We start from the raw sequence: 25,264 nt of genomic DNA on the forward strand, positions 1-25,264 counted from the left end.
GTCCAAAATAGCCAAACTATGGAAAGAACCTAGATGTCCATCAACAGATGAATGGATAAAGAAGATGTGGTATATATACCCAATGGAATACTATGCAGCCATCAAAAAGACCAAAATCTTGCCATTTGCAACAACATGGATGGAACTAGAGGGTATTATGCTGAGCAAAATAAGTCAATCAGAGAAAGACAATTATCATATGATCTCCCTGATATGAGGAATTTGAGAGGCAGGGCAGGGGGTTGTCGGGGGAGATGAAACAAGATGGTATCAGGAGGGAGACAAACCATAAGAGACTCTTAATCTCATGAAACAAACTGAAGGTTGCTAGGGGGTGGGAGAGTAGGGATAGGGTGGTTGGGTTATAGACACTGGGGAGGGTATGTGCTATGGTGAGTGCTGTGAAATGTGTAAGGCTGGTGATGCACAGACCTGTACCCCTGGGGCAAATAATACATTATATATTAATTAAAAAATTGCTTTGCTATTTAGTGAGGAGTTAGAATAATGTCTTGTTTTTCATTATTCTACTTTCAGGAAGAAAAGGAGTGGCCAAACCAAGTGTTAATATTCACTCATATCTGACTGTTTGCTCTATAGTGGGTGAGGCATGGGGCAAGGGGTGAAAGAAGGGAAAGGGGAGTGTAGATACAGTAAGACTTGCTGCATCCTGTGAGAAATATGGCACTGTCAATAGAAGTAACACTCTTGGCAGTGTGTACCTAGGAGTATAGTTTTGTGTTTTCCGTTTGTTCACTATGACTGATGTGAGCACCATGGTATGTTTTTATGTCTAGCCTCCCTTCCTCCATTTTTCTAGTAGAGTATATGCCCTACTCCCAATCTCTTCCTTTTGGAATAACAGCCCCTTCCTCATTCCATGAAATTCTGATAAGACCCCCTTACCTTCAGAGATGGGCGAGTGACTCAGCCCTGGCCAAAGGCAGCAAGCACTCCATCACCTAGCCACTGGAATTGGTCCAAGGAACAGGTACATGGACCACGTTAGGTGAATGAGAATTCTTCCCTAAGCTTTAGCATATAGAGATGCTAGGATTGGAGGAGGAATTTCTCTTTCCTTTGGAATCACTGTTAAGATACTGTATATCATTGACACTCAACCCATTCCCCCAACCACTTGGAAGAAATGCATCTGCCATAGGAAAGAAAGAAACAACCAAGCATGTACTGGAGAGAAAACATTAGGTCCATTCATCCTGAGACCCATGTGACTTACGTTCTCTTCTTCCCAGTGTATGAGCCAACAGATTTCTTTGATTAGCTGGTTTGAGTTAGCTAATTCTGCCTGCCATCAACACAGTCTTTACATTAAAGATATGATTCCTTCCTCACTCCAGCAAACTATACTTACAGAGATGCTTATTAGAAACTAGTAAAGAAAAGTGGACCTTGACCCGTGCACATCAGTTGGAGGAAAAAGGCAGAAATTGCCTCCTAAGACAATAATGGGCATTATTCAAGGACCATCTGTATAGACTGTCTGTGCACAAACAGATATCTACTATCGCTTTTTTCATTAGAGGCTGAATAAATGGAGAGAAAAAAACACAGAGGCTGAGTAAATAGGGGAGAAAAACATACTGAAGGATAAAGGATAGAAAACACCATCTGGAAGATACAGACTTGCCCTCTGCAAATCACCTGCTGCTAAAACACAAAAATCAACGTTTTTTGGCATCTGAGGTAGGGCAGAAGACCCAACCTGTAGAAAGAAAAAGCCAGAATCTGAGAACAGGCTGACATGTATATACAGAGGATGCCATGAGATGCATAAGAATGAAAACTGTCAAGGAAACTAAAAATACCACAGCAGAATTAAGAACTACTCTGGAGACTTATAGACCCGGACTGGTATATAGATTATCACACATGTGATATAGAGGACAATAAACTTTCCAGAATGGAGATTAAAACGTCCAAAAATAGGGGTGCCTAGGTGGCTGAGACTGCTAAGTGTCTGCCTTTGGCTCAGGTCATGACCCCAGGGTCCTGGGATCGAGCCCTGCATGGGGCTCCCTGGTCAGCAGCAGCATCATTCACAATAGCTGAACTGTGGAAGCAATCCAAGTGTCCATTGACAGGTGATAAGCAAAAAAAAATGATATATACATACAATGGAGTATTGTTCAGCCTTAAAAAGGAAGGGAATTCTGCAATATGCTACAACATGGATGAAACTTGAAGACACGACACTAAGTGAAATAAGCCAGTCACATAAAGACAAGCACAATATAATGCTATTTATATGAGGTATTTTGAGTAGTCAAAATCCTAGAAACAGAAAGTAGAATGGTATTTGCCAAGGGCTGGGGAAAGGGAGGAAGGAGGAGTTACTGTTTAATGGGTAAGGGGTATCAGTTTTAAGAGATGAGAAGAATTATGGAGTTGGATGATGGTGATGGTTGCACAGCGTAATTAATGTATTTAATACCACTGAGCTGTATACTTAGACAGTTTTTGAAGAATCAAATTGTACATGGATTTTTGACTGTGTGATCGAGAGGGGCAATGCCCCTTACCCCAACATTGTTCAAAAGTCATCTGTACCGTGCCTTTCCAATGAACACATTTTACCAATCCTATCTTCAACATAAAAATTTCCCTTTTTTGACAGTTGCCATTATTTCTATAAGTAAACTGTGCTGCAAATTATTTTCTGAGAATTTGAGTCTTCACCATTCTGTCTCTTCCCACCTTTACAGTACAAAGAGACCAACGCTTTAATCAACACCATACTTGAGGTCCAGCCAAGGTCATCTTCTGGTGGAGAGGGAAAAAGCAATGATGAAATTGTCCAAGAACTTGTTGCTTCAGTCCAGACCAGAGTTCCAGGTAATAAATTATCCCTGGCATCTGTACATCATGGGACTTTCAGGAATAAACTCAGAAAGCTAAGTGATGAGCAGGTATCCAAATCTGCTTTATTACACATACTTTTCTTTATGTAGAGAGCACTTCTGACCTGGAGCTCTCCATAAAAGCCTTGAGCATCTCAACAAGCCAACTGCCAGACGCATTAGGAGCAAGTTGGTTTCTAAGCCTATGAAAGTTAACTAGCCTTTTTTCTGAGCTTCCTTGTGCCTCTAGACCTGTCCTGCCCAAGACAGAACCCACTAGCCACATGTGGCTACTTAAACTTAAATATAAATAAGTAAAATTTAAAATTCATTTCCTCAGTTGCACCAGCCACATTTTGAGTGCTACCATATCGGACAACACAGAAGACATTTCCATTATTGTAAAGTGTTCCATTAGACAGCTCTGCTCTAGAATCTGTGTCATTTTTTTTCTAGATTCAAGAGAAATGGCTAAATTATTATTACCTTGCTTTCTGGTGAGTTAAGGAATCTTGCCAAATGATCAGCGATCTACTCTCACACTTTTCTTAGAATGACTATAGATTTACACTTCCTAGTCTGGTGTAAAAGTAAACTGTGTTTCTCTCTCTATTCACAACACTTTTGACATAAAATGTGTGGGCTTCAATTCTCCAATTCTCTGGATACCAACTGGGTATCCTACAATCCAATTTTGACACTAACCAGAGTTAACGTAGACCCCACAGGTTAAGGGCTCAATCCCATAAGACTGTCCTTCACTTTAGATGCCAATCTCAAGTCCCAAGTTGTGACCTATACTTCTGACTGACTGGCAATAATTTGGGGGTTCCCACAACCCCTTTCTTAGGTTTATAATTTGCTAGAATGGCCCACAGAACTCAAGAAAACACATTTACCAGTTTATTATGAAGGATATAAAAAAGGTACAGATAAACAACCACAAGAAGAGGTACCTAGGCCACGATCTAGAAGAGTCTCAAGAGCAGGAGTTCTGTCTCCATGGAGTCAGGGTACACCACCCTCCTAGTACACAGAAGCCCTCCAAACCCCTTCAGTTACAGTCTTTATGGAGGCTTCATTATTAGGCATAATAGACTAAGTCATTAGCCATTAGTGATTGATTCAACTTCTAGCCCCTCTCTTCTCCAAGAGGTCAGAGGAGAAAGCTGAAAGTTCTAAAAGTCTAATCACATGGTTGATTCCCCTGACAATGAGCCCTCCACCCTTCAAGGCTTTCCAAAGCCACATCATTAACAAAGACTCTCCTTTCACCTTTAACACTCAGAAGCTATTTCAGAGCCAGGGTCAAAGCCAAATATAAAAAATGGTGCTCCTGTCACTCCTTTTACTTAGGAAATTACAAGGGTTTGGGGAGCTCTAGCCAGGAGGAACCAGGGACAAAGACCAAAATAGATATTTCTTATTATATCACTGTACCACAGACAGAGTCTTGCCAATCCTCCTAAGACCCCCCCATCCCCAGAAGAAAAGGCCTGTGTGACCTCAGAAGCCAGTCATCTCCCGAAACAGGCCCTCAACAGAATGCCTCCTGAGCAAAGGGTTCTGTTGATGGTGAAGCAAACTGAGTCAGTTAGTTTAGTAGGGGATTTTAAACAAACAGAAGATGGAGGGCTGGGTGGAAAAGGGAGGCATAGGCAGATGGCTAGCTGGAAGGCCGTGTACTTGGTTCAGAAAGTTCTACTGACACCTAGGAGAGTTTTCTCTCTGAGCTTAATAAAGCACATATTTTCAGTGTGAAATAAATGATGCCATCTGCTAAGGCAAAGGGGACAGGGATGTGACTGTTCAGTAAGAGAACTGAGGGTTTGGAATAGCCCCTCAGGGGCTGGTAGGGGACCGGGGATGTGTAAGCACAGCACTGCGGATGACCCGAGACTAGACTGACCCACACCACTGTGTGAATGTTCTAGAGCAGTGAAAATGCAAATTCAGAAGGAATTCGGTATGTGGACTTCAGAGCCACTCACTTACTAACACTTTACTCAGACATGCAGGCAAAATGCTGGGCCTTCATTTTTGTACAGCTTCTGTAAGCCTCCGTTTGCTAGACTGTAGGGAAAATGAAGAGCAAAACTTTCGACCCAGCCTGAGCTACAGGCCTAAAAACTGAGTCAGTCCCTTTGAACAGTGCTCAGGACCAAGACAGATGCTGCATCTGCCTCTTCCCTCACTCCCCACCCCCAGCCACCCCCTCGTCTCTGAGAGGCAATGCCTGTGAGCAGGGAAGAGGGAGGCTTACATAAACCTGGCAGAGAAAACTCAGGGTTCCTGGCACCTCTGGTCCCAGGGATGGCCCTTACCTACCAGGTAGCTGCTGGTCCTGCCGGCATTTGCCACTGAGGTCTGTGCGTGGCCGGACTCCCACTCAGTCAAGGCCTACTGCAGAAGTCGGCTTTGTAAGAGTTAAGCTAAGCGCATGACAAGGGCAGTGCTATGAGGACCGCAGTCCATGATGATCAGTCTGAGGAATCAGCTGTGTGTGTTTCAGAAACACTAGAAATGGAGAGTGCGTCGGAGAGCCTTTTCGTCAGGGATCCTCAAGGACGCCTGAACTCCCTGACTACGGTGCTCGGACAAGAAGTGGACCGCTTTAACAAGCTACTGAAGCTGATACACGTATGAGCGCTCGTTGCCCACACTGCTGTTGGGCAGCAAAGCTTTGTAGAGAAGTGTAGCCTCATAAGAATCCTCCGTTTCCACCACCTCAGCATTTCCATTTGGATTTGCTAACAACTCTCCAAACACAACTCGGCTAAAATGGAATCGACCCCCATCCAAGGAATCTGTTGCCCTTCTCTGATAAGGCCTCCATCAGTCTGTGACATTGCAGATCCCAGTGTCCCCATTATCCTAACTTAACATCCCTGGAATGAGCATTTGCTCAGACATTTGATCAATGACCGAAGCACTGAATTATGAGAGATTCAGCGCGTGTTCCTGACATCCAGTTTGCATGTAATAACACAGTCTTTATGACGACTATAAAAACCAGAGTTTCTCCAAGTTGGGCCACAAAATGCCCGCGTTAGAATCTGCTATGCAACATATTTGAAATGTAGGTTCCTGATCCCACTCCAGACCTACTGAGTTAGAATTCCCTGAGAAATTTTAAATACCCCCCCCCCGCCCCCAGATGATTTCACTGCCACTAAAATTTGAGGACAACTATTTGGACCTTTGCCTTATGCTCCGGAATACTTTTTGGATGGCCTTGGATTTATAATGATGGCTGAAGGCCTCCCTGGTTTCTCTGTGTGTAACTTTGATAAGGGAAGCACAAAAACTGTTAGAGACCAAATACTGAACATTCACTGGGTAAGTTTTGCTGCCCAGCAAGACCCAAATACCTAGCACAAAGTCAAGGCTTGTTGATAAGATTGGGAAGGACAACTGGGGTAAGTCTTTTAAAGCCAAAGACTCTCTCCTATTAGAAAAACAGTCTCCCAGTGTTACTAGTTGGCAGGTAATACTTCAGCTTGTGGGTTAGAGGGGCATGGATCAGCTGAACATGCAAAGCCCTCACCTTGGGACTGTGGATCTTGTCAGCTATACACCAGTGTCACGGGCCGGGGGGCCAGCCCAGGGCTTAACACCTGGTACACGGAAAGAGCCAGGCTAGAGACTAAGCTGCTAGGATAAAGACCTCTAAATACAATGACCAAAACAAATAAAAATTCTCTTCCCTCTCAGCTAACAGCCCAGAGGAAGCCCTATGGGGGCAGGGAGTCCATCTTGCTCTGTGAGCTCATCTAGGGACCCCAACTGGAGGGTCGGCTCTTCCAGCCTCAACAGCTAGCCTGCATCTCTGGGCCTAAGGTGGCTGCTCCTACTGTCCCCTTTTGCCAGCCAGTGGGACAGGGGAAAGAGAGGGCTGGGAGAAAGCAGGTTCCTTGTAAAAATGTGACCCAGAAATTGCATACATCATTTTTTTTCTTGCACCCATTAGCCAAAATTCGGTCACATGGCTGTGCCCCAGCTTCAAGGGTGGTGGGCAGGGTAGTCTCCATATTGGATTGCTATGCGCAGCTAAAAGGAAGGGAGGACTATTGTTCAGAGGACGGACATGGTGCTCATGTCTTGCCTCCCCTACATCATGACCTTTCACCTACTTGAAGACGGACAAATGCAAATGTCGCTTCCTCCAATAACTCTTCCTGACACACCAGCCCGTCCCTCCACCATCAGATAACTTAGGAGCCCCTCTCTTCAGCGCCCCATCATTTCAGGTGTCTGTGTCTATCACTGTGCCTACCACATTACTTTGTAATTACCCCTCCATGAAGATGGGTCCCCCGGGAGACATGAACTTCTGGAAGAGAGGGAAACTAGGATATTAGTCATTTTGTTTCCCTAGCCGCCGACACATACTAAATCTTCGTGAATATTTGAATGAGCAAGTGAATGAGTGTGGCTCTCAAGTCTCCCTGTGGCCACTTCTTGTCAAACACCATCTCCCAGTAATGGCAGGATTCACCTACAGGAAGCAGAAGAGGGCAGAGTCCAGGAAGAAGCAGCCTGCAAGGCCATCTGGAACCAAGGCAGAGCGCTCCTATCTGAGGGAGGGGTGGTGGCCCCTCACCGCCCGCCTCCCCCATCCTGACCTCTGCTTGGCCCTGCTTTGCACTGAGTCTGGCTGAGCCCCTTCACTTCACCCAGGGAATAGCAAGGCAGCACCAAGGTGGCACTAAGAAAGGCCAAGGAAGGTGGCAGCACCTGGGGGGCCCATTCTCCTCCTTCTAGTGACAGAACTGTGAGCCAGGGCCGTTCCTGGGAGAGACGAGGCCAGCCTGTTAGTCAGGCTTCTGAGAACATTTTGAAATTATGCTTTCTTTCACTGAACATGGTGCCTGCATTAACTACCTCCTCTGGGAGAATCGGCTGCAAAGTGACCTCTATTTTCAGCAGACCTGGAAGACCCTAGCTGCCTAATCCCCCCCTTCTCCCCATAACTTAAGCATTCTCCCAGCATTTTATGTAAGTCTCCTGCTCCTTTTTCCATTTTCAGTATCTAAGGTAGAATACCGCCTTGGCTCTGGCTGAGAGCCTCCTTGCTCTCTGACGCTGCCAAGGGCTCCTCACGTCCCAAGGGCAGATCTAACTAAAACTCTTCTTTTTCATACCACTGCCTCTTGTGGAGAGAGATGGCACGCTGGGGAGTAACTGTGAGAGAAGGGAAGGCTGGCCAACCTTGTTCATCCACATATGGCCTATCTCCAGAGCTGTATGGTCCTGGACCAATATAAATTTGGCCTCTAACGTCTTTCTGTAATATCTTTCCAGTAGATGGCAGTAGTTTTCACAAAACGGGAACCCATGCTGGCCGTACCCATCCTCAAGCCCAGCCTTCATCTTTAGCCAGGCAGCAACTGCTTTCCTGTACTTCCCACGGCTGCTGCCAGCCCAGCATCTCCCAGGACTGCTGTCTGCCTCTGACTTTTGTTGGGGTGAGGGGAGGGTAAGGGGCATGCCTTAAGGAAGTGTTTCCAGTTCAAGGAGACTCTCTGGTACCTGCTGAAAGATTAGTCTCATCTAAGAATCTTCCCTCTCTATGACCTCAGAGGCCGTGGGCAGCCCCCGGGGCAGAATTAGCAGGGGCACAAGGTAGTTCCCACCACCACCCCCACGCTTCCCAACTAACCAACCATCAGGCCCGTTTCTCCTTTAGCCTGGAGGAGAGCTGTTCATGGAAGTTCTTGAAATCACTTCTCGAGGCTTCAGGGGATATTTCTCTACCTTCCCCTCTCTCCACTTCATTGGATTCTGCTATTAACCGCCAGAACTGTCCCCCACCCCAGGTCTTACACCCCTATGGTCACATGTTGTAAAAATACATGAAAGACTGGAGGGTCTGGCCCAGCAGGGAGGATGGAACCCAGCAAATTGTCCCTTCAGCCCAATGCAGTACCTGCTGCCACAAACGAGTGGCACTCACACTTGATAATTACATCTGTGAAATGCACCTCCCCATTCCTGTTCTTTCAGACTTCTCTGGAAACACTCAACAAAGCCATTGCTGGCTTTGTGGTAATGTCTGAGGAGATGGAGAAGGTCTATAACAGTTTCCTCAACAACCAGGTTCCTTCTCTGTGGTCCAGCACAGCCTACCCATCCCTGAAGCCACTAGGATCATGGGTCAAAGATCTTATCCTGAGGACTGCGTTTGTGGACGTAAGAAAATTCATTTCTTTGGGGTTTGATGAACACAGTAGGCTTCAAGGTCCTTAGGAAGCCCCAACGAACTGAAACACTAACAACTGTTGAGGGATCATCTGAGCCCAAAGAGACAGAAACTTCCAGAATGGCATCAATTTGAAAGTCATGCTGATCATAATGTACTTTGCCCTTGGCCCTAATTGCCACATGCCCTTTTAGTTTCAGATCTAATTCATGGGACCCCGCTATGAGGTATAGAACCAATCTGACATGGGTCCAAAGTGCCAGGTGTGACCCTGTTGTGGTCTCCCCTCTTCCACACTCCCTGAAATAACCAGTTTCTGGATTTATGCTCAGGCTGTTGGGTGAGGAAAGGGAACATACAGGCAGTGAGAATGAGGCTGGTAACTAACAGGCTGGTTAAGATTCTGTCTCCTGAGAGGCCCTCCAAAATATGACTTTGATTTAAATGACCAACTCCATTTTAGAAAAACAATACATGATGGTGTGATGTTTCTCCTTTAGTTGTGGCTCAAAAGGGGGCAGCCTAAGTCCTTCTGGATCTCCGGTTTCTTCTTTCCTCAAGGATTTCTAACAGGTAACCAACCATGCTTTCCCAAGGAAAACCCCACAGAAAAGACCATGATCGGTTACATGCTGGGTTTCTAGGAGCCGGGGAGAAGGCCTGGCTGCTAATGACCTAACTGTGCATGGCTGACTATAGGGCAGTTCTGTGAGGCCCTGCTCTTCCTCTCTGACTCGGGGAAAGGATGGCATCCCTAAGATGCTCCCCTACAACCTAATCCCTGCCCCTCTCTGTCGTGCAAGTGTGCCCTGCTGCTGCAAACGTCCACAGCATGCCCCAGTCCCGTGTGACCCCCGCGCTTAAAGGCACCACCTGCTCCAGCCCCACCTCAGCAAAGCTTCCTTCCCTCTAACAAATACTCCTTCTGTCCTTCCAGCAGTCCTCAAGGACTCCAGCTAGCGGGCCCAGCCTTATATACAGCCCATATAAAACAAGCTGAGCAGGACTCTGAAGTTAGGGAGATGGGGCTCTGGAATTCCTGCACCGGCTTATCTCCCTCGCTGCAAAGCACTGCCCTTGAGACTTGGCCTTCCTCCCTCTCTTCCCAGCCCTGCCATGGCTCCACCCCTCCCCACATCACTGCAGGCTTCCAGTCTGAGGAGCGGATTTGGAATAAGGCATTAATGGTTGAGACTTCTCGCTGGAGTGGAAGCTCTCAAATGCTAGAGCAGCCTGGCGGAGGCGAACGCAGGCGGTTTGAGCAGCGGCAGTGTTGTTCAGAGCACCCAGCTTTCTGGTTTTCATATTTATAGGAACTCTTCAAAATCACTCTCGGAAGTACAATTTGCCTATAGATGAGCTGAGTTTCAAGTACAACATGATTCCCATCTACCGCGATCAAGCTGCAGTTTCAGAAGCGGCCAAGACAGTGCAGTTTGGACAAGAACTGCCCATGGACTCGGAGGTGCTGTCCCCGACTACTGTCACAGCAAACAGCCCTGTCCCACGGCTGTGTGAGATCTCAGCCAAGCTCCCCTGGCCCCTCTCCCACTGTCTCCCACATGCAGGAGCACGAGAAGCAGACAAGATTCACAGCCCTCAGACCAACTCCCCAGGCGAGCAGTGCCTAGATGGAACTGCCCAAATTAGCCTCATTTGTAGAGACGTTCTTTAAAGCAACACTGTTTATCCCTTTAGATTCCTATGGCAACTTTCTCCTTCTTAATGGAGAAAGAAGTTAAATATGAGGGTTTTAAGAAGATGTCAAAAACAAGGGTTTCAGAATCAGGCAGGCCTGACTCTAAATTCTGACCTTCCCCTTTGCCAGCTAAGTACGCTAGAGCAATGACCAAGGTGTCTGCATCTCAGCATTCTCATCCCTAAGATGGGGCTGCCGCCGGCCTCAGAGTGGTGATGCGGTAAGAATGAACCGGCACGTAATGCTCCCACAATAAAGAACTACTGTTACAGGCTGAGTCTATTGGCCGTTCATTGAGCTGTCCCCTAGCGGAAGTGATGTACCAACTTCATAAAAATACACCGCATAACTTACAGGAGTGCACTAGAGAAGCCGTTTAAACTTCTTGCCTCCATAGTTTACTCCTTCTAGAGCAGAAGTTCTCAAAGTGTGATTCCAATACCAGGAGCTTGGGCATCACCTGGGAACCTCATCACCTGGGAACCTACTAGAAATGCAAATTCCAAGGACCCATTCCAGATCTACTGAATCAGAAACTCTGGGCTGGGACCCAGAAATCTGTACTGTGACAAGTCCTACATGGGGTTCTTGGCCCACTAAAGTTTGAGAACCATGGCTCTAGAGTATCAGTGATTCTCAACCTTGACTGACTGTTAGGATCACCTGTGGAAACTTCTTAAACATCCCAGTGCCCAGACTACCTGCTAGTCACATAAAATCACCCCTATTTCATTAGGCACATTATGTTCCAAAGCTCCCCTGGTGACGCGAGTGTACAGCCAGGGATGGGAACCGCTGCTGCCAACGTGAGCTGCCCGGCTTCGACGTGCTAAGGAGATAGTGACGGGGACTGGAGCTCTGTGTACCAGTGAGCCGTATAAATATAATTCCCTATTTGTGCCACAAAATCAAACCGGCTCCAGATGGCTTTTTCCAAGAAAGTGTTCACGCCCCAATCAACAGAGCTGTGGTGAATGGCTTTACTAAACTTTCTTAACATATCCTGGGATCAGTTAGTAGAAGTGGCTCCCGGATAATTCTGTCAGCATCTGCCCCACTCAGATCCGACTGATCTACTCTGCTCACATGAGCAAAAACTTACAAAGACAAACTGATCCAATATGCATGGCTTACTTATGAAATACGGTAACATCCCATGCCTCTTAATTGCCTGTATTTAAAATGACAATAAAGAGTTACACTTTTAAGGAAATTTGTTTGAGCATCAAAATGCTTTTTAAAGTAAAGAGAAATTAAGTTGAGAGTTGCACTCCTCATTATTTTGAGCCCCTTCTTAGCCAGGAGGGTGTCCCAGCCCATATCAGGAATAACCAAGGCCACCACGGGAAGGCACCCACATAAAAGCTCTCACTGAGGCCTTCCAGGATGCCGGCCCTGCTCTGTGCCTGGCACATTTTAACTGCCCCAGGAGGCTGACTCTGACAGATAGAAGCTTATGCTGACCACCAGGGCCTCTGTTCCTCCACCTTGCCCCAACCCACACCACATCTCCGCCTGGATTGTGGGCACTGGTGCATGACACTGCCTTAGAATCCCTGCCTTCTGTGGAGATGGCAGGTCACATCATGGGCCTACCTCATGGTCCTCCCAGCAACTGTCTCCCAGAGACTGCTTACACAGCTTTGTTTCTGTTACACACAAGCCACTGTCTGCCCATCTGCCACCTTTGTGCAGTTTAGGAAAACACACTCCCTCTGGGTGGATGCCCACGTGGCTCCCACACATGGCCCGGCACGTGTATGGCAGGCTGGATTTCAGCCTCTCCTAAGGCAAACTGCACAAGTGTACACAGCAGCCCCCAAGACAGGAAGGCCCCCTCTCCCCCTCCCCAAGCCTGCCCAGGAGATGAAGTTCAGGATGCTAAAAAGTAAAGACCAGCCAAAAAGAGCTTACCATTCTTTTGTTCATGATAAAAATGGACTACCTGTGTCCAAACAGCTCAGTCATCTGCCTACGGGTGCAAAGCTCCAATTATCCCAAAGATAATTAGCTCCACAAATGGCCAGCGGCACAGTGTTTGAGGAAGGATGACACGGAAGCCTACAACTGGCCGAAATTGTACACCAGGGGTGGCATCCAGTCACGGGCCACTAAGGGCCAGGATCTTTCTCTGTCTCTCTCTCCCCCACCTGCTTTAAGAGAAACATGAAAAATCTAGAGTAATTTCTGAAAACAAAAAAGGAACTTTCCATTGGTGCTCTGTAAGTGTTACTAGAGATATAGAGTCCGTCTTTAGCAGAGCACCCAGACCCCGGAAAGACCTTGCTAAACCGAACTGCCCTCCTATCCCACCCACTTCCCATGAGAAGGAGAAAGTCAGGACATAATATAGGATAGTCTGAAGCCCATCAATGGCTTCCCTATTAGAGATCTTGGTGGAGTATGGAAAGTATGAGATTTGGTGTCAAACTGAGAAGGAAGTCATTTTACCTTTCCAAGCCTCTGTATTTTCCTCTCCAGAATGTGAGTAATAATAGCAATCTGTAGAGTGGTTCTTAGAACTAACTGGTGAGGATGTGGGGCTCAGAAAACAGCCCACAGCAGCTAAGGCCCTTCTCCTCACCTTAAAACTTCTGTTCGTCTTTCAGTTGCCCTCTCCTCAGGATGGCGTTCTTGTTCATGGGATGTTCATGGATGCTTCTCGATGGGACAACACAGAGATGGTGATGGAGGATGCACTGCCAGGACAGATGAATCCAATGCTGCCCGTGGTGCATTTTGAACCTCAACAAAATTATGTGCCAAACCCGACACTTTACCACTCCCCACTTTATAAAACAGGGGCCCGGGCAGGAACGCTCTCAACCACAGGTAAGGATGCGCAAACACTGGCCCAGATGATGACAAAACTACAAAGTCCAAAAAAAAAAAAAAAAGTGTACTATGTAAGGAGAGATCTTAAACCAATTAGCAAAGCTTAAAAGGAGGCCACTTATAACATATTAATTTATAAATGTTATAAATTCTCTTTCTTTAAACTCTGAGAATGGATTGACAGTATAAAACTAATACTTTCTTCTATTCTAATAAGTAGAAAATAGAGCTTATTGAACAGTGACTTCTAATTTCAAAAAATGATGACCTGAGTATATACAAAAATCTCTCTCTCACCAAAGCCACTGAGACTCATCATAGAAAACGGATTTGAAAATAAACCAAAAACGGAATGCCATGTTGAAGAAAGGGGAATCTGAGTGGGCCTGAAACTAAGATGTAGCCCTGAAAAAAGGAACCAAGTAGAAAGCTATATCAACAGAGACTGAAGGGGTGCCTGGGTGGCTCAGTAGATTAAAGACTCTGCCTTCAGCCCAGGTCATGATCCCAGGGACCTGGGATCGAGCCCCACATTGGGCTCTCTGCTCAGCGGGGAGCCTGCTTCCCCCCCCCCCTCTGCCTGCCTCTCTGCCTACTTGTGATCTCTGTCAAATTAAACAACAACAACAACAACAGAGACTGAAGATCTGCCCCATACAGAGTTAGGACACAGCTAAAGAGTGAGCAGGGAATGAGCTAAGGAAATCCCTCACAATAGAGCACAGTGAGATTTCAAAAAAAAAAAAAAAAGTGACATCATGAAAGGAGCCAAATTTTCCATTTTCTGGAAAGGAGAAATCTTTCCAATCTGGAAGGAGAAAGAGGATGAAAGAGAGATAATAATGGCTGATAACTTTCCAGAACTGAAGAAACACTGTTTTCAAAGTGGCCATACCATTGAACACTTCCACTGTATGGTTCCATACATAGCATGTAAGGGTTCCATCTCCTCCACATCCTCATGACCACTTAGGATAATCAGTCCTTTTAATTTTAGAAGTCAGATAGGTGGACGATAGAATATAATGGTATCTTCTTGTGGTTTTAACTTTGCATTTCCCTAATGACTAAGGATGCTAGCCATCTTTTCTGGTACTTATTTGTATCTTCTTTGATGAACTGTCTGTTCAAGTCTTTTACCTATTTTTGTAAAAGTCATTTGTCTTATTATTGGCTAAAATTCCAATAGGAACTCTGTCTTCTCAGCGAGAGGAACCAAGAAAAGATAGTAATTAAAATGATGTTGCAGACAACCCTCTCAGGTCCCCTCCCTCCTTGGGAGCTTTGTACTATCACTTTGCTATCACTAAATAGACCTTGTTTGATGCCTGGGTGGCTCAGTCAGTTAAGCATGTGCCTTAGGCACAGGGCCCCAGAGTCCTAGGATCCAACCCGCATCAGGCTCTCTGCCCAGCAGGGAGTCTGCTTCTCCCTCTCCCTCTATGCATGTGCTCTCCCCCTCTGTGCATGCTCTCTCTCTTTCTCTCTCTCTTCCTCTCTTATACTCTCCAATAAAATAAAATAAAATAAAATAAAATACATTATAAAATAGGTCAGGAAGAGAGAAATTCTTCCACAAATGGTGCTTGGACAATTGGTTTTACCAAACTTGGACCCTATGTCATACTATATACAAAAATTAAATCACTGATGGATTCCTTACACTTAATCATCACTAAATTTTAAAACTATCATTAACCGGAGGAGCAAGATGGCGGAGGAGTAGACATAAATATCATCAGGTCCCAGGAGTTCAGCTAGTTAACAAACCATTCTGAACACCTACAAACTCAACAGGAAATTGAAGATAAGAAGAGCAGCAATTCTAGGAACAGAAAAGCAACCACTTTCTGGAAGGTAGGACGTGTGGAGAACTGAACCCAAGGCAACATATGGAAAGAGACTCTGCTGAGGGAGGGGCTGGCTCCCAGCAAGCAGTAGAGCAGTGGAGCACAAAATTGGAACTTTTTTAGAAGTCTGCTCCACTGAGGGACGTCACTCTAGAGGCTAAGCAGGGGGTGGAGAACTCACAGGGACAGTGTGGTCTCAGGACCCGTGGGGTCACAAAAAGACCAGGGGTGTCTGAGGGTGGCAGAGCTCCCAGGTATTGGAGCAGGGAAACTGGCTGCAGAGACAGAGCCAAGAGCCAAGTGAGCTCTCAGCTTGGGGCTACCTTAAACTATGATCCAAGGCACAGTAAGGCCACTGCTCTTTGAGCAAGACCCCACAAGTGGCAGATCCAGAAGAGACACCCTTCCCCCTTCCTCCTCTGGGAGGAGCGGCACAGGAGCGTGCTGCAGGAATCTGCTGGGTTTGGAGACTCCAAACAGGGCCATGTGCTAGAGATAGAAACACTCAGGCACAGGTTGGGTAAGCTTGGAATGTGGCCAGAGACCAGGGAGACGGGAGTGATCAACTGCTTTCCTCAAGGGTGCACTGAGGAGTGGGGCCCCAAGCTCTCAGCTCCTACAGGGGCTAGAGACTGGGAGGCCGCCATCCTCATTCCTTCCTCCAAATCTGTACAGAAAGCATTCAGGGAGCAAAAGCTACCAAGAACAAACCCAAGCAGATTACTTAGCCCAACCCCTGGCAAGGGTGGTGCAATTCTGCCTTAGGCAAAGACATTTGAGAATCACTGCAACAGGAATCTCCCCCAAAGGATCAACAAGAACATCCAGCCAAGACCAAGTTCACCCATCAATGAGAACTGCAAAACATCAGAGTTACAGGAATACACCACAAAGAAGTCCTTTTTCCCTATGATTCTTTAGTCTTTCAAAGTTAAATTTCTTAATTTTTTTTTCTTATTTTTTAAATTTTTTCCTCTTCCCTATTTTAACCTTTTTAAACTATTTTATCGTATCAATACCTTTTTAAAAAAATATTTTTAAATTTTCATTGTTATATTTTATCCCTTCATTGTATTTAACCTAGTTTTTTGTATACATATAGGTTTTTCTCTCTTTAAAATTTTGGGATACAGTTTCTTCTAACAGATCAAAATATACCTTAAATCTAGCACGTGGCTTTGTTCTAGTCTCCAACCTGATCACATTCTTTCCTCTTTTTTTTTTTTCTTTTTTCAACCAACTTCCTATGTTATCAATTCCTTTTTTAGAACCTTATTTAATTTTCATCTTTATGGTCATATTCCATCCCTTCATCGTGTATACCCTTATTTTTGTGTGTGTAAGTTTTTCTTTCTTTAAAATTTTGGGAGACAGTTTCTTGTAATGAACCAAAATACACCCAAAATCAAGTGTGTAGCACTGTTCTATTCACTAGTGTGTGTGTGTATAATATTTTTAAAATATATATATTTTTTCTCTTTTCTTTTCACCTCCTTGCCCCCTGGTTTTGGGTCTCCTCCGATTTGGTTAGTGTATATTTTTCTGGGGTCGTTGCTACCCTTTTAGTATTTTGTTCTCTCATTCATCTATTCTTACCTGGATAAAACGACAAGATGGAAAAACTCACCTCAAAAAAAAAAAAAAAAAAAAAAAAACAAGAGGCAGTACCATGGCTATGGACCTAATCAATTCGAACGTTAGTAATATGTCAGAACTAGAGTTCAGAATGACAATTATCAAGGTGCTAGCTGGGCTCGAAGAAAGCATGGAAGATACTAGAGAATCACTTTCTGGAGAAATAAAATCCCTTTCTGAAGAAATAAAAGAACTAAAATCTAACCAAGTTGAAATTTTAAAAAGCTATTAATGAGGTGCAATAAAAAATGGGAGGCTCTTACGGCTAGGATGAATGAGGCAAGGGAGAGAATTAGTGATATAGAAGACCAAATGATGGAGAATAAAGAAGCTGAGCAAGAGAGAGAAACAACTACTGAACCACGAGGGGAGAATTCAAGAGATAAGTGATACCACAAGACGAAACAATATCAGAATAATTGGGATCCCCGGGGTGCCTCGGTGGTTCAGTGGGTTAAGCCTCTGCCTTTGGTTTAGGTCATGATCTCAGGGTCCTGGGATCAAGGCCCACATGGGGCTTTCTGCTCAGCAGAGATCCTGCTTCCCCCTCTCTCTATGTCTGCCTCTCTAACTACATGTGATCTCTCTGTCAAATAAATAAATAAAATCTTTTTTAAAAAATGTACAATTTGGTGACATTAAAAAAAAAAAAATCCCAGAAGAAGAAAGGGGCAGAAGGTATATTGGAGCAAATGATAGCAGAGAATTTCCCTAATTTGGCAAAGGGAACAAGCATCAAAATCCAGGAGGCACAGAGAAACCCCCCTCAAAATCAATAAAAATAGGTCCACACCCTGTCATCTAATAGTAAAACTTACAAGTCTCAGTGACAAAGAGAAGATCTTGAAAACAGCTTGGGACAAGAGGTCTGTAACATACAATGGTAGAAATATTAGATTGGCAGCAGACCTATCCACAGAGAACTGGAAGGCCAGAAAGGACTGGCATGATCTAGTCAGAGCACTAAATGAGAAAAATATGAAACCAAGAATACTATATCTAGCTAGCCTGTCATTGAAAATAGAAGGAGAGATAAAATCCTTCCAGGACAAACTAAAACTAAAACAATTTGCAAACACCAAACCAGCCCCACAGGAAATATTGAAAGGGTCCTCTAAGCAAAGAGAGAGCCTAAAAGTAACAGACCAGAAAGGAACAGAAACAATATGCAGTAACAGTCACCTTACAGGCAATACAAAGGCACTAAATTCATATCTTTCAATAGTTACCCTGAATGTACGTGACCTAAATGCCCCAATCAAAAGACAAAGGGATTCAGAATGGATTAAAAAAAAAAAGACCCATGGATATGCTCATTTTAGACCCAAAGACACCTCCAGATGTAAAGTGAGGGGGTAAAAAACAATTTACCATGCTAATGGACATCAAAAGAAAGCTGGGGTGGCAATCCTTATATCAGATAAATTAGATTTTAAGCCAAAGTCTATAATAAGAGAAGAGGAAGGACACTATATCATACTTAAAGGGTCTGTCCAACAAGAAGATCTGACAATTTTAAATATCAATGCCCCTAACATGGGAGCAGCCAATTATGTAAACCAATTAATACCAAAATCAAAGAAACACATCCACAATAATACAAATAGTAAGGGACTTTAACACCCCCCCTTATTGAAATGTACAGATCATCTAAGCAAAAGAGCAACAAGGAAATAAAGGCTTTAAATGACACACTGGACCAGAGGGACATCACAGATATATTTGGAACATTCCATCCCAAAGCAACAGAGTACGCATCCTTTCTTGATCAAAGATAAAAATCAAACATGATCAAAACTCTTCACACTGTAGGGATAGAGGGTACATAACCCAATATCATCAAAGCCATCTATGAAAAACAAACAGTGAATATCATTCTCAATGAGGGAAAACTAAGAGCTTTTCCCCTAAGGTCAGGAACATGGCAGGGCTGTCCACTATCACCACTACTATTCAACATAGTACTAGAACTCCTAGCCTCAACTATCAGACAACAAAAAGAAATAAAAGGCATCCAAGTCAGTAAAGAAGAAGTCAAACTCTCACTCTTTGCAGATATGATACTTAATGTGGAAAACCCAAAAGATTCTACTCCAAAACTGCTAGAACTCATACAGGAATTCAGTAAAGTGTCAGGATATAAAAACAATGCACAGAAATCAGTTGCATTTCTATACGCCAACAGCAAAGCAGAAGAAAGAGAAATTAAGGAGTCGATCCCATTTACAACTGCACCCAAAACCATAAGATACCTAGGAATAAACCTAACCAAAGAGGCAAAGAATTTGTACTCAGAAAACTATAAAGTACTCACAAAAGAAATTGAGGAAGACACAAAGAAATGAAAAAACGTTCCATGCTCATGGACTGGAAGAACAAATATTGTGAAAATGTCTATGCAACCTAAAGCAATCTACACATTTAACGCAATCCTTATCAAAATACCATAATTTTTTTCAAAGAAATGGAACAAATAACATTAAAATTTATATGGCACAGAAAAGACCTCAAATAGCCAGAGGAATGCTGAAAAAGAAAGCCAAAGTTGGTGGCATCACAATTCCAGACTTCAAGCTCTATTACAAAGCTGTAATCATCAAGACAGTATGGTACTGGCACAAAAACAGACACAGATCCACAGAACAGAATAGAGAGCCCAGAAATGGACCCTCAGCTCTATGGTCAACTAATCTTCAACAAAACAGGAAAGAATGTCCAATGGAAAAGACAGTCTCTTCAACAAATATGTTGGGAAAATTGGACCGCCACATGCAGAAGAATGAAACTGAACTATATCCTTACACCACACACGAAAATAGAATCAAAATGGATGAAAGACCTCAAAGACAGGAATCCATCAAAATCCTTGAGGAGAACACAGGCAGCAACCTCTTCGACCTCAGCCACAGCAACTTCTTCCTAGAAAGATTACCAAAGGCAAGGAAAGCCAGGGCATACGTGAACTACTGGGATGTCATCAAGATCGAAAGCTTTTGCACAGCAAAGGAAACAGTCAAAAAAACCAAAAGATAACTGACAGAATGGGAGAAGATATTTGCAAATGACATATCAGATAAAGGGCTAGTATCCAAAATCTATAGGAACTTCTCAGACTCAACACCTAAAGAACAACGAATCCAATCAAGAAATGGGCAGAAGAGATGAACAAACATTTCTGCAAAGAAGACATCCAAATGGCCAACAGACACATGAAAAACTGCTCAACATCACTCAGCATCAGGGAAATACAAATCAAAACCACAGTGAGATACCACCACACACCAGTCAGAATGGCTAAAATTAACCAGTCAGGAAAGGACAGATATCGGCGAGGATGCAAACAAAGGGGAACCCCCCTACGCTGTTAGTGGGAATGCAAACTGGTGCAGCCACTCTGGAAAACAGTATGGAGGTTCCTCAAAAAGTTGAAAGTAGAGCTACCCTATGACCCAGCAATCGCACTACTGGGTATTTACCCTAAAGATACAAATGTAGGGATCCAGAGGGGCACGTTCACCTGAATGTTTATAACAGCAGTGTCAACAATGGCCAAACTGTGGAAAGAACCTAGATGTCCATCAACAGATGAATGGATAAGGAAGATGTGGTGTATATATATACAGTGGAATGCTATGCAGCAATCAAAAAAACAAAATCTTGCCATTTGCCATGATGTGGATGGAACTCGAGAGTATTATGCTGAGTGAAATAAGTCAATCAGAGAAAGACAATTATATGATCTCTCTGATATGAGTAATTTGAGAGGCAGGGTGGGAGGTTGTGGGGGTGGGGAAGGGAGGGGAAAAAATGAAACAAGATGGGACCAGGGAGAGAGACAACCATAAGAGACTCTTAATCTCAGGAAAGAAACTTAGGGTTGCTGGGGGGGGTGTAGGGGGAGAAATAAGGGTGGCTGGGTTATGGACATTGGGGAGGGTATGTGCTATGATGAGCGCTGTGAATTGTGTAAGACTAAGGATTCACAGACCTGTGAATACCCCTGAAGCAAATAATACACTATGTGTTAATAAAATTTTAAAAGGGGGGGGCATAACTATAAATAAAAATTATTAACCCTAATGAAATAATGGCTCTAAGTAATAATTATCAACAGCTAATATCCCAACAAAGAAAAACAAATCAGATATAAGGTGCTTCCTGATGGAAGTACACACAACCTATTCAAGTATTCTTGCCCCAAAAAACTCAAACCTGAATGTGATCATGCCCTAGATCTAACCACCCCTTTACAGGGATAGAGGAACACATTTAAAATCACCAGAGGATGCTGTCAGCAAAAATCCAGACTGTAGGAAACTTGACAGGACAGTCTGTTTGTTTCAACAATTATAATGGGATGGCAAAAGGAACAGAAGGGGAAACCTACCAACTGAAAGAGATTTAAGAGACATATCACTGGGGCACCTGGATGGCTCAGTAGATTGGGCATCTGACTCTTGATTTTGGCTGAGGTTGTGATCTCAGGGTTGTGAGATCAATCCCCACTTCAGGCTCCTTGCTGGGTGTGGAGCTTGCTTGGGATTCTCTCTCTCCCTCACTCCACCCCCACTCACATGCTCTCAAATCAAATCAAATAAAAACCCATCACTACTGCAAGGCATGGACCTCATTCGAATCCTGAATCAAACTAACCGTTAAATACATATATAAATGTGTGTATGTGTGGGTCTAGGTATATGTGTATAGATGTGTGTGTGTGTGTGTGTGGTGCATCTGTACTATAAAACGTCACTCAAGCATTGCCTAGGCACCATGCAGGGCATGGCATACAAAAGTAAGGAAAGGGAAGACATAGGCATTCTCTGTAGGAGACAGCACCACCTTCTCCACTTCCACACAGATGGGGTTTGCCATGAATGCAGTACCATCTTGAGGGCAGAATGCTCTACTTCTCACACTGGTCCTGGTGCAAAAGTGCAAAAGTGACCTCTTACTTCAGATGCCCCACAGCTGAGGACCAGATATCTACAATTGTGCTTAGTCATTTCAGGAGCCCTGGTGCCCAACTGCAGGGTGAAACAAAGCATGCATGGATGGACAGACAGATGGACAAATGAACAGATGTCCAACCTACCAAATGCATCCCAAGTCCCACTAAAAACTCAGGGCTGAATCGTAGTCCAGTGTTCCCTCAGTCAGACTGCAGAGAATCTGAAACATCCTTTACAACATTATACAAAGTCAGAGCTGGACAGGGCCTAAAGGATCATGTCCTAACATATCCATCTTACAGAGCATAAAACTAAAATCTGTAGAGGGCTAGCTACCCATTATCTTTACAGACTGAGTCAGGCCAGGTATCTTGATACAGTGCTCTCTGTATCAAGGGGTTATTCTTTAACAAACCTTTTGTCCTTGTATCCTTAACTAGGTCACTCAACCAACTTTGTGGTTACTGTCCTTTTACCTTCGAAGCGGTCCAGAGATTACTGGATTGCCAAGGGATCAGCTTTGCTCTGCCAGCTAAATGAGTGAAAAGTTGCCACCTCCTGCTAAAAAAGAACCAGGCCAGAGATCTTTCCTGATGGGGGACAAAGGTCTGCAGAACTTATATGTGAGCAAAACAGCTTTCCTTTGGATCTGACTTAAGAGGGTAGTGTGTTTTTTCTCTTCTAACCTAAAATAAACTTTGAATGTTTCTTCCTGTTGCTAATTCAAGCTCTGATGTGAAAGCAGTGGGTTCAGCACTCACCTCTTAAACCTGCTCCCCTCCCCCAGGTGAGTCAGGCAGCTTCCCGTCAGTAGCCCGTCAGAGCTCAGCCATGCCTTACCCACAGGGGCTTCCTTCCTCCTCACGCTAATACGAAAGGCCTGGTGTCCACTGCAGTCACATGGTCCCAGGTGCTTCCTTTTCTGGGAAATGATTAAGGTTCAGAGCCCAACACAGGGGAAGCTGATGAGCAAATGAGCTGCATAACAAGATCTTGACTCCAAGATGCCTGTCCCCCCACCCCACGGGGCTATACTACAATCCTCAGAAAAAGCTGCTATGCTTCACGAAGTGCAGGTTGGTCTTGCCCAAGTACAGAGCTTCTCCTTCCACTTTAGATGAGCCTGCGTGAAAAGCAGCCAAGTCCCAGCCGGAATGGTCTGAGCCCGCCTCCTCACCACAAGCAGAGGTTGTTGGGCCAGTACTAAGATGGGGCAGTCACTGTGGCAAACCATCTTGTGTCAGCCCTGCCAACAAGGGTCTGTTTGCCTCCTCAGCCATAACAGGAGCCAAGAAACTGGGAATCACCTGGCTAGGATGGATTAAGCTACATCACCCCCGTAACAGAAATTTGCAAGAGTTGGGTCAGACCCAGTAATCCTGCCTTCCCATTTTACTTCCACCTTCATCCCCATTCCTATCCAAGTTAAAAAAAACAGACTCAAGTCTCGGAAAAGCAAAGAGCACTTCTATTACCTTAGAGTTCAGAGCAGGAATCCGAGGCTACTCTTGGCGTTCCGAGCAGGAAAAGGTGCTTACTAAGCCATGGGAATGGCTGTAGCAGAAGTCAGAGGTGGACATCGGGCACCACAGCAGCTGTAATCCAAGGTCAGAGAGCTGTGGGAAACTGCCGACCTCACAGCTGTACCACACTCGTGGAGCAGGCGACTGACTGGACAAGGAAATGTAGCGCCAGGCCACTGCACAAACTCGTGCCTCCTGGAGCCTCCACGTATCTGCCACCACTCCCGAAGAAAAAGGTCTTCTGAGCCCTTCCACCTTCCAAGGCACGTAAATCTAGCTCATTAGGAGAATCTCAAACATAGCAGCAAGGGAATCCAGGAACACTGAACCCTCCTACCCCTGCAATACAGGGTGCACGGTGCAGAATGGAGCAAAGGTGGAGGACGGCATCCTGAGTCCCACCACACCACTCTTTAAGTAGACCCCAGAATCTTCTGGGCCCTGGAAATGACTGTGAATGCACCCACAACAAGTCTAGGAAGAGAAGATCACAGCACTGCAAGCCCAGGCAATCAGGCTTTCCCCAAACCACGTTAGGAACAAACACATCTGTTTCTTGTTGGTCCCATCCAAGTCCTGCGCAGACCCTCCGGGTTTCTGTGAGCTGCTTGAAGGCCCCTAAAGAAACCTTGCTGTGGGGCAGGAAGGGGTGGGGGGTAGGGATAAAAGTTCCCATTTCAGACTCAACCAAGACAATTCTACTCTTATTCATTTTCTATAGATTCCCCATAAGACACAGACATATAAATAATAAATAACAAGACAGGAAGAGGGAGTGTTTGGAAACCACTTTCTTGCACAGCCCCTTTGACAAAACCCACCCATTCACCCAGTCTTCAGCATGCCAGTGAGACCCATTATACGTAATTAAAGCGCTTGCCAGAGTGCAGGAAGTACCCTAATCACAGACCTGAAATAGAGATGAGTAAACAAAGGTCCTGCGGCCTACTGACTCCCCAGAATCCAGAACCCGCAGTGAGTAGGAAGAGGAGCAGCAGGAAGGAGAACAGGGTCAGGATCCAAAGTGGCAGAAGCCCAGGAGCAGAGCCCAGGAATGAAGCAGTAATAGTATCCAGAGGGTGTGAGCAAGAGTTGTTTGCATAATATATACACGTTGTAGGAAAAAGTCTAGACAGAAAATGTATTTAATTATTTTCATATAATACATTTATAATTATTTTCATACAACTCATTATGTTACAAAACTGTACACCTACCCCAAGCTCTGCTGGATAACCCAAAGTCAATTCTTGGACAGAGAAGAACCAACACTGCATTTTACTCTCTTTTCTTGGGTTGGGCCTATCAAGGCTAGACCAGAGTGTGGAGTACAGGAATGGCCATCCTTCAAGTCCATGGGGTCAGGGGCTTGGCCTGGCCCCTCCAGTCATTACAGGAGGGGTGCCTCTGTTTGGAAAGCCAGCGCCAGCACCCAGAACACAGGAGTCCAGAGAGACAGGCAGGCACTGCTGGCTACCAACTGGCTGTGGTGGGAATGCCCACGGTGAAGGAGCTGCAGCTCGGCGGAGACGGACCTATCCAGAATGGGGACCTGGAGCTGTGGGACCATGACACTGGGAGAAAAAGAAAAAAACAAGAGTCTCAGAGCACAGCAGGATCCACTGGCTACTCCAAGGCCCCCAAAGGCCCACACAGCTTCTTTTCATCTCCCTTTTTTAAAGATAGATGGGAATGGATTTAGTATATTAA

The 25,264-nt window shown here is 44.9% G+C and overlaps 2 protein-coding genes across 8 annotated transcripts in view; one reads left to right on the plus strand and one right to left on the minus strand.

Annotated features, from left to right (window-relative positions):
* Nucleotides 1–22,723, plus strand: part of LOC111147958 (dynein axonemal heavy chain 6) — a 247,580-nt gene extending 224,857 nt beyond the window's left edge. Inside the window, exons 70-76 of the mRNA XM_022504259.1 lie at nt 2,724–2,853; nt 5,371–5,498; nt 8,865–9,050; nt 9,561–9,633; nt 10,374–10,525; nt 13,369–13,591; nt 22,472–22,723. Coding sequence (XP_022359967.1) covers nt 2,724–2,853; nt 5,371–5,498; nt 8,865–9,050; nt 9,561–9,633; nt 10,374–10,525; nt 13,369–13,591; nt 22,472–22,575 — 996 coding nt within the window. The 3' untranslated portion in view covers nt 22,576–22,723. The remainder of the gene's footprint in view (nt 1–2,723; nt 2,854–5,370; nt 5,499–8,864; nt 9,051–9,560; nt 9,634–10,373; nt 10,526–13,368; nt 13,592–22,471) is intronic.
* Nucleotides 1–25,264, minus strand: part of LOC111147959 (TraB domain containing 2A) — a 129,557-nt gene that overhangs the window by 50,723 nt on the left and 53,570 nt on the right. For 3 of the 7 annotated variants that reach the window (XR_002640661.1, XR_002640662.1, XR_002640659.1), the window contains exons 7-9: nt 24,772–25,128; nt 23,507–23,626; nt 22,793–22,953 (exon numbers count right to left, since the gene is read on the minus strand). Coding sequence is in view for 2 of the 7 variants with exons in the window: in XM_022504260.1 (XP_022359968.1) it covers nt 24,945–25,128 (184 nt within the window). In the remaining 5 variants the exon portion in view is untranslated. Of the gene's footprint in view, nt 1–22,792; nt 22,954–23,506; nt 23,627–24,711; nt 25,129–25,264 lie in introns of those variants that run through there. The other 4 variants (XR_002640660.1, XM_022504260.1, XM_022504261.1 and 1 more) reach the window with 4 other exon arrangements.

Source organism: Enhydra lutris, unplaced genomic scaffold (assembly GCF_002288905.1).
Source record: "Enhydra lutris kenyoni isolate GAN:26980312 unplaced genomic scaffold, ASM228890v2 scaffoldscaffold18, whole genome shotgun sequence".
Classification (NCBI taxonomy): domain Eukaryota; kingdom Metazoa; phylum Chordata; class Mammalia; order Carnivora; family Mustelidae; genus Enhydra; species Enhydra lutris.